Source organism: Vicia villosa, linkage group LG2 (assembly GCF_029867415.1).
Source record: "Vicia villosa cultivar HV-30 ecotype Madison, WI linkage group LG2, Vvil1.0, whole genome shotgun sequence".
Classification (NCBI taxonomy): Eukaryota; Viridiplantae; Streptophyta; class Magnoliopsida; order Fabales; family Fabaceae; genus Vicia; species Vicia villosa.
The window spans coordinates 226020448-226030265 of NC_081181.1; the positions used below are offsets into that span (position 1 = coordinate 226020448).

At 28.4% G+C, this 9818-nt stretch overlaps 1 protein-coding gene across 1 annotated transcript; it reads left to right on the top strand.

Annotated features, from left to right (window-relative positions):
* Positions 1 to 2950: 2950 nt before the first annotated feature.
* Positions 2951 to 4807, top strand: LOC131654090 (glyoxylase I 4-like). Its single transcript, XM_058924508.1, has 3 exons — positions 2951 to 3227; positions 3350 to 3455; positions 4362 to 4807. Exons 1-3 carry the CDS (start codon positions 3073 to 3075, stop codon positions 4611 to 4613), a joined length of 513 nt encoding a protein of 170 aa, XP_058780491.1. The 5' UTR covers positions 2951 to 3072; the 3' UTR covers positions 4614 to 4807.
* Positions 4808 to 9818: the final 5011 nt, after the last annotated feature.

Consider the following 9818-nt stretch of genomic DNA (forward strand, 5'->3'; position numbering starts at 1 on the left):
CAGAAACTAACAGATAATCATCCTAGATAAGGATTCAAGAAGTTTATCTCTAAAGCAACCCAAATCCTGAGCACAGAGCAAAAATCTAAGACAACAATCAACAAAGATTTATAAAGCAAGTTTTATATAACGCCATGGCTGACAAATATACATGAGTTAAAAAGTAAATACATACACAAAACCCAACTATAAGAGAAAACACAAAGTGGAAGATAAATGAACCGAAAATCTCCCAGTTTTTCAGCTCCATTCGACAATCAATCCACTTCCAAACATCCAAATGCAAGCTCCATAATTGTTTTCTAACATAATTTAATCTAAAAATGATAGTTTGATGAGTTGGGAACAAATACCCCAAAACATAACCTAAAAAATATGATTTTTCCCCTTTTAACGAGCTGCTGTCTCAGGCAATCTCGCTTAGCAGCTCGCTAAGCGAGTAGCAAAAAAAATCATTTTGTTTTCGCCATAACTTGAGAACCGTAACTCCGAATTGCGCCTGGTTCAAAGCGTTGGAAAGCGCGCTTGAACCTGGCTAAATAAATGGAAATTAAATTGATGATTTTTCTAATCCTTATTTTGAGCCTATGGAAGCGCGCTTGAACCTGGCTAAGCGAGCTTCTACATAATTTTCCTTATTTTATTGTTCCAAAACTGCGAAATCGAAGCCGTTCCTTCGACACTTTATTCCTCGAGGCTCTGATATGTATAATTACCTATAAAACAAAGGAAAAACTATCAAACGGTACACAAAACGAATGAAAACGCAAGTATGTGTATATTTACACAAAAGTTGGTATTTTATTATAAAAACTGAATGAATATTATTGATAAGTGCCACAATTAGATACTCAAAATAATAACATTTTGGCACTTATCATTTAGCCAGGAAGTAATTAGGCTTAAAGAGTTTCTAACTGTGAATATAGACATTTAAGACTCGGTTTTGAACACGACGAAGGGAAACAAATCCGTAACCAATGACATCCTTCGAAGCAAGAGACACTTTAAAAAGATTGGAGAAGATGTCTCAAGAAGCCAAACTCGTTTCCTTTGATATTCATACCAGTATTAAAATACCCGTATGAAATGTCAAGCACAAGGATGGAGTTGTGAAGGGGAAAATGAAGGTGATCCAGAACCTCCTTCTCAAAAGAGGTTAGTGGAAGACAAACACCTATCCTGGAAAATACAGGCATAAAAGGGATAGAATACCCCATCGAACTTGTGAAATATCCTTTTTCTGCATGAAACAGTGAGATTTCCCAATAAAAAGAAATCCATATTCCTAAAGGATCAAACGACATTACCTTCCTTTGGACAAAAGCAGACTTATAAACTAAACACGTTGGCTTGACCCAAGAATAATCTTCAAATGTGATCGCCGCCATCAGAACTGATGTGCCAAAAAGTAGACAAGTGTGAAACAACAAAACCAAAAGAAATTGAGAAGTAGCGCCTAAACTCTTGTAAGAAAAGCAAAATGAAGATTATCAGTCCAGATCTAACAATCTGAGGGTAACACGCTTCTTGTCCCATTAATACCCACGAAGATAAAAAAACTTGAGTAACCTAGGTAGGGTAACTGATTCCTAACCCACGTACCTAAGGTAACATGTCGATGATTAAGAGAGAGAGAGAGAGAGAGAGAGAGGGAGAAGGAGCAAATAAGAGACAATAAAACATTAAATGCACTCATTGCTTCTGCGAAGTACTCAAAACGTTTCAACTTTCTATGCAAATGGGGTATGTCTTCGATATGAACGACCAAGGCTGTTATTCCTCTTCCTTACATATATGTAATGACGTCATTTCATGTAACAAGTTTCAAATACAATTTGAATACCTACTCTGACTTGAGAATTGATTGCTAATCTTATAGGTACACCCTCCCACTTCGTCGTATAAAATTTTTTCCTCCACTATAATTTTCACGACTCTATACATTTCGAAACAAAATAGTTTTCTTTGAATTATGTCTTAATCCTCTTATTTTAATTTAATTTTTCTTTTTTTTTTATCTTCTTGTTTATTATAAAAAGTACATCACCGTCTTTTGATTTATAAAGAAGAAAAGGAAGAAAAAAAAAAATGAGATGATAATATATAAAAATTCACATTTGTATTAAAGTTTTTTTTTTTTTTGATGGGCACATTTGTATTAAAGTTAACATTAAACCTACCTACACACTTGTGGGCTGACGTTGCTACATAAAAACCAAAAAATTACAGCATACAATCCAACCACTTTCTAAAATATGTAACAAATCAATACAAATGATTTTCACATTGAAATAAATATATACTATAACATTCTTAAAAAAGTTGATGTACTTCCTAACATAAACATTGTTTTATTATCCAGAATTTGGTGTGATAGGTTGGATTGATTGATCCTATTCTTCATGGAGCACGTGGGAATGACGTGTAAGGGCATTCTATTTATTGCTTACAAAAGTACAAATATTTGATACTCTAAAGTTTTTTAAATATTGTTGATGTATGAATTTTTTTTATATAAATATATTTATACAATTGTTATTTTTTTTAAAATCTGAATATGTTCTGATATTTAAACAAAGTCTAATAATCTTTTGAATTTTAAAATTTGTCATGATTTTGATACGGCTTTGACTCTGATTCATCTAAACTCATCTGAAGTTTTTTAAATCTTGGACTCTGATTCATCTAAATTTATCTGAAGTTTTTTATAGTAAAAAAGTAATAGAGACAATTTATTATTTGGTTGTCATTGATTTCTCTATTTATATATAATCCTTTTTATATAATTTGATATAAATAAAAAATATTAGAAAACAAAAATAGAGTAAAATTATTCTTGACCACAACACTAGAGAAAATAAATCCTTTATATTCTCTTTCTCTATATATAGATCTATTACATCCATCATGCATTTACCTATATATACTCTCAAAATTCTTCTCAAAACCATATTCAAACTCTAATCTACATTCTTTCTTTTCCTCTTCTTCCTTTTTTTTTTTTAACTTCATTTTCATCTTATTAGATAAGAGAGGTATTATTCAATTAATTTTTTCAAAATCACAAAAATGAAAGACGTTGCAGGCAACCCTTTACGTCTTAAATCAGTGAATCATATCTCTCTTATCTGCAAATCGTTGGATGAATCTATCAACTTCTACCAAAATATTCTTGGTTTCATTCCCATTAGAAGGCCTGGATCATTTGATTTTGAAGGGGCATGGTAATTAATTAATTAATTAATTAATTAATTAATTAATGGATTTATTTAAATTTATTTTCTTCAACTTTGGTAGTTTTCTTTTATAGAATTTGATTTTTTCATGTGATGATGCATTTTTTCAGGCTATTTGGCTATGGAATTGGAATTCACCTTCTTCAGACTAAAGCCGCTGAAAATATTCCAATGAAGAAGGAAATTAATCCAAAAGATAATCATATATCATTCCAGGTAACATTAATTCATTTCAATACAATTAATTAATTACAATGTTTGTTCATTTAATTCAATTGCCAATCACGTGGATCAATTATATATAGATTCTTATTCTTTTAGTAACACAACAAGAAACTTTATAGAAGAAAAAAAAACTACATGATACAAAAAGCTATAAGAAAATTACAAGGCCAACATGACATGAATGCAAAAAGCAAATGAAACGATGCTATTTTTTTTATAAATTTTAAAATTGTTTGCATTTTATTTTTTTACAAAAAATAAAATTATTTCTGTCCCTTTCCTAGCTATAGATATTAGGAAGATCCTAAAGTCCCACATTGGCTAGAGATAGAGCTTTCAAAGAATATATATAGAGGGACACTTCTCACCTTACCAACCGGTTTTGTAAGGATGAGTTAGGTCAAACTCCAATATGGTATCAGAGCCTATCGATCGGACCATGGGCCGCCCACCATTAATATCCACGCACCAAGCCCAAAAAGAGTGCTGGGCGTGAGGGGGTGTATTAGGAAGATCCTAAAGTCCCACATTGGCTAGAGATAGAGCTTTCAAAGAATATATATAGAGGGACACTCCTCACCTTACCAACCGGTTTTGTAAGGATGAGTTAGGTCAAACTCCAATAATAGATAAATGACAAAAACAATTTCATAAATAATACAAACGTTTTCTACACCTTAACTTATATTGTACACTTCTGAATCTTATGATGATGACTTGATAAAGTGGTTGAATTATATATTTAATTAAAATTTTCACATAGATGAATAATTAACTAAATATATAATTTATCTTGTTTTGTAATACCGACACATGTGAATAAAGACGTGTCTGTATCTGATGTATAATATATGTGTTTTAGTGCTTTATAAATATTTTGTTGTTGTGAATGAACAGTGTGAAAATATGGGAATAGTACAAAAATGTTTGGAGGAGATGAAGATTGATTATGCTCGTGCATTGGTGGAAGAAAATGGAGCTAAAGTTGATCAGATGTTTTTTCATGACCCAGATGGATTCATGATTGAGATATGCAATTGTGATAATATTCCTATTATTCCATTAGCCGGAGACATGGCTAGATCATGCTCAAGACTCAATCTTGATATTATGCAACAACAAATGCAACAAGTTGTCAACCAAATTTGATCATGAGAACTTTGAGTTGGGGAATTAGAAAGACAAGTTAATTAAATATTAATGTTATGTATGACTTATGAGTGAGTCTTTCTTTTTTTAGTTTATGTATGTATTCTATTTGTTAATATGTTACTTTCTTATGGATGTAATAGAATCCATTGTAAAAGTAATGAATTTATATAATATATTATTATTTTAAATTACTTTTTATGCATAATTAATTAAGCTCTTCTTCTAATCAAAAGAAAAGTGTGTAAATATTGTTGTACCATATGAGAATATTAGTGTGTGAGTCGACAAAAATTAGAAGTTTCAGATTCTTAAATTTTTATGTATTATATTTGCGGGAGCCACTAATTTTTCGGATTGCGGTGGTATATTCCGTAGTAATTCTGGTTCTTTTTCTTTGGCTTTCTCTGAGTCGCTTTCCTTCGGTTTCTCATTGTTAGCTGAGTTTTGTGGAGTGCTCCGTGACATTGAGTTGGCTAAAGCTAGAGGTTGGAATAAACTTTGAATGGAATCTGATTCAATGGTTGTGGTTAAGGCTTTCTCTTCTTCTAACTTCTCTCAGATTCCCTGACAATTAAGGAATAGATGATTACACTGCCACAAGCTTATTTTAGATATGAATTTCATTCTTACTCACATTTGCCGGGAAGATAATAGTTGTACGTATTTTTTTCTAATAAAGACCGCACATCTAATACCTTAACTCTTTTCGACTCTCTCCCTCTTGAGATTATAAGCGATTATGTAAAAAATAGGATAGGTTTACCTTTTTTTTTATAAATTTAAATACTTTTGAATGGATTTTTAGTCTAGTCCCCCACTTTTTTGTGTATCAATCTTCTTTATTATATATAATCCTTTATTAAATTTTTTTTTATATATTGAGTTTCTTTTTAACATTAAACAAAGTGGTTACTATATAAAGATGGTTTAAACCTGTTATATATACTAAAAGCTTGAACTGTTTTTAAGTTTTTTCTTCTCCTTTTTTTCAAACTTTTTTTCTCCTTTTTCTCGACTCAATTCTGAGTCACTTCTTCTTTTTCTTTAATGTCCATTTGATAATTTTTATCTCTTTGAAAGTTAAAATAATTTTATTATCATATTTAAATAGTCTTAATAGCATATTTATTCTCTCCTTTTGTTTTTATAAAATTGTCTCATATATAAAATTTAGTCCATTTTCGAGTTGTAGTGGTCTAAATATCTTAGTATGTTTCTAGAAAAGATGGTACAATACATACGACTCCTATATATTGGCGGAGCTATAGTTCAGCGAATCTGGACACGCGCCCGAGCTCAACCCCTCTTTTCGTTGTATATTCTTCACATTAATAGTCGTTTTTTAGACAGCATCACGGACAAAACTAATAATTTTTAGATAAAATTTAAGGTAAAATTAATAAAAACAGAGTAAATTTTTTTGGCTCCAATTAAGGGCAAAATTTTTAAACAAAATCAAAGACAAAATTAGTAAAAACAAAGTGTAAAATTAATAAAAACAGGGTATAAATTTTTTGCCCAAATTCTCTAAAATTTCTGGCTCCGTGCTCCTATACAACTTGTAATTGAGTTGTTTTATCACGAGAACATCTTGATTAATAATCTTCTTACACAATTTTGGATTGTGTTCCGAAATATTTAAAAAAGAGTTATAAATTATAATACACGACACATATATACTAATGATTTTTTTAGTGAATGAAACAATTTAAACTTTGGTTACAATTATATTAAGACATTTCTTTTTTACCACGACTATTGAAAATATTATTGGCACTGATTTTGACGTTCTTGACAAAAACAAACCATTTTGTTTTTTTTAAGGAATCACTTTCAAAAGTTACAATAAGGTTTTTATATTTTTAAGGATAATATTTTAATAGTGCTACAAGATAAATAAAAGATAAAAATGAATACTACTCCTTCAAAATAAACACAACCATATGTACCATAATTTTTAGAGAATTTTTTTATTGACCCCCTAGTCTTCTTGGTCACCCGCGCTGGAAATCCTAAAATGCCTCTTTATTTCGGAAGTGCATTTTCGAAATCAATTTTTTTTCACCAAAAATTAGAATATTTCGGATATACATCTCCGAAGACATCCTCTCTTCAAAAAAAAAGTGATTTCGGAAATGTATCTCCGAAAAAATTCAATAATTATTAAAAAAAATTAAAATCAAGGTGATTCAATACAATTAATAGTATAATTAATTAATAGTATAATGAATTGTATTAATTAAAATATTATATATATATATATATATATATATATAATGAATTGTATTAATTAAATATATATATATATATATATATATATATACATACATATATATATATATATATATATAATCAAGATGTAATAATAATAATGAGTTTGCTTATCAAAAAAAAAAATGTAATAATAATATTAACCTAATAAATATTTAAATTAATATTTTATTTTTTATAAAAAATTAATAATAATAATAATAAAGATATTTATTTTCTATTTTTCTTATATAAATCATTTTATAAATTAATTTTCAAAAACAATTTTATAGTTATAAAGAATTATTTTATAAACAAAATTTCCTAAATAATTTTAAAGTTAAAAATTATTTTATTAACTTATATAAATTAAAAACATTCTAATTTCATAAGTAAATTTTGAATTATATAAAATTAAATATAAAATTTATTCACTAAATAAAATTAAGACAAAATCTTCTTTTAATTTTTTTAACTAAATGAAAAATGATATATTTATCATAATTAATTATGAAAAATAATTTTTTTTATCATAATTAGTTATGAAAAATGATTTTTTTAATCATTATTATTATCATTATTCTTACTTGATCTATTTCATTATTATTATCAACTATAGAAACATAAATTGGAATTATTTATAACTACATTTTAATAATTGAAATTATTTTGATTTTTTTGTAATTGAAATTATTTTTAAATTTTAAAATATGAATCAGAATAGAAATATATAATTATTATTATTTATAACTCATAAATTATATCATATTTATAATATGTGAATTAATTAATATTCCAAAATTTTTAATTTTTGAGATTTTTTTGGATATACATATCCGATAAAATCTTTTTAGGATTTTTTCGGAGATGCTTCTCCGAATTTATCAAAATCCCAATTTTTGGGATTTTTTTACGAGATGCATCTCCGAAATCTGAGAAAATATAAAAAAATTTACTTCGAAGATGCAGGGATATTTTGGAATTTTTGCGGGAGATTTTCCCCATAGACGGATAAAAAAAATTCTCTAATTTTTATCCACCAAGGTTTTACCGATGATTTATATGATTATTAAAGTGCATATAAGTTTGCTTGGGATATGCTCTATCCTCTAGGGAAGAAAGCAACGCTTAAAAGTTTGATTTGATCAACTACAATCTCTAATATCAAGTGACTCATGATAGATAGGTGGAATCTTAATCCCATGAGATCCAGAAAATTGGTCACAAGATCACCACAAAGAAATGACTTTAAGTAATTTCAAGTAAGACCATTTACAATGTGGGTGATGAAAAAATTATTCAATAGTTTTTTTTTGGAGTAAAAGAAATTTTTTATTACCCAAAACAAGAAGTTACAAAGCCGATCCTTAGATCCAGGCAACCAAACAATCAACAGACCTTACATCAACTAAATTAGCAAATATCCAAAGTATCTAATTTCACATGGCCCTTAAGCTCTTTCCTATGGTATGCTCGGTTAACCACTAAATATTGAATTTGTTTGACAGGATCATCCCCCATAGGTTGCTTGTTGAAAATCAAACCATTCCGTTCTTGCCATACATGGTATATCAACTCTGCCATAGTCATTTTGAGCAGCTTTCTCTTCCATCCCTTCTTATTTGTTTCCAGACTGAACCATCTGCTTTCTTGTGTCCAGTCTCCACTAGTCCTATTGTATCCAAGCCACGTGAGAAGTTTTTGCCAAATACCATGAGTATACCTGCAGGTAAAGAATAGATGATTTATACTTTCAGTTTGGCCACAAAAGCTACATAAACCATCGATTATCACTTGGATTTTCTCAAGTCTATCCTTCGTGGGTAACCGGTTCCTCAAAGCAAGCCACAGGACAAAACATGCGCGAGGCCTAGCAAAGTTATGGAAGAAACTTTTCCTCCAATCGACTGGAATGCCATTGTCCCGAATTTCCCCATACATGTCACCAGTTCTGAATTTCAATAGTTGAATAGGTGTAATTGTAATGAGGTGTTGAATAAAGAGTTGATAGTGATGTGGATTAATATGTGTTGAAAACATTCAACATGTTGAATGAGAAAGTGTGGACCCACATATATTACTTTGCAAAATTTTATTGGTTGTTGTGATTATTTAAAATGGTGGGATTGAGTGTTGAATTTTATTAAACAAAACCATTGTAGTGAGTAAAAATTAAATGAGCGTTGAATTATTATGTTGAAGAAAGAGAAGATGATGTGGAGAATAAAAAGTGAAAAAAGAGGGTGTTGAATATGCAAACTATTGTACATAATAAACAATGTACCGTATGCATGGAAGGAATTTAATAAACCTTGTAAGGCACATGGCCATAAATATAATCTGCATGCGCATAATGAAAAAAAGTTCTGTTTAATAACCGTCATTTTTCTTTTAGCTTATATTTTTTTATTAGTTTTTGCCTTTTTTTTCAAAAGCTATTTGAAATAGCTTTTAAACTAATAACTTTAACTTGTGTTATTCCAAAAAAAAAACTTTAATTTGTGACTATTTCTTTCATTTATACACTTATTATTTTAACAAAATCCTATTCATATATATATATATATATATATATATATATATATATATATATATACACACACACACGTCAACTTACAAGATGAATGATAATACAATATTTAATATTTTTTATAACATTTAAATTATATATGAATTTTGAAATAGTGTTGATATTTCTCAAATTATTGAAACGTCGAAAGTGAGTCATTGAGATCAACCAAGATGAAAAAAATTCAAAATTTCATAGTAGTTTTATTGTAGAATATTAGACAATAAAATTATTTTTTATTATTATTTTAAAATAATGGTAATGAGCTCAACATTATAATGCTATTATATCATGTAACTCGTTAAATTTTATTATAAAATTTATAAACAAATTTAAAATATTTTGATGCTACCTTCAATTATATATATATATATATATATATA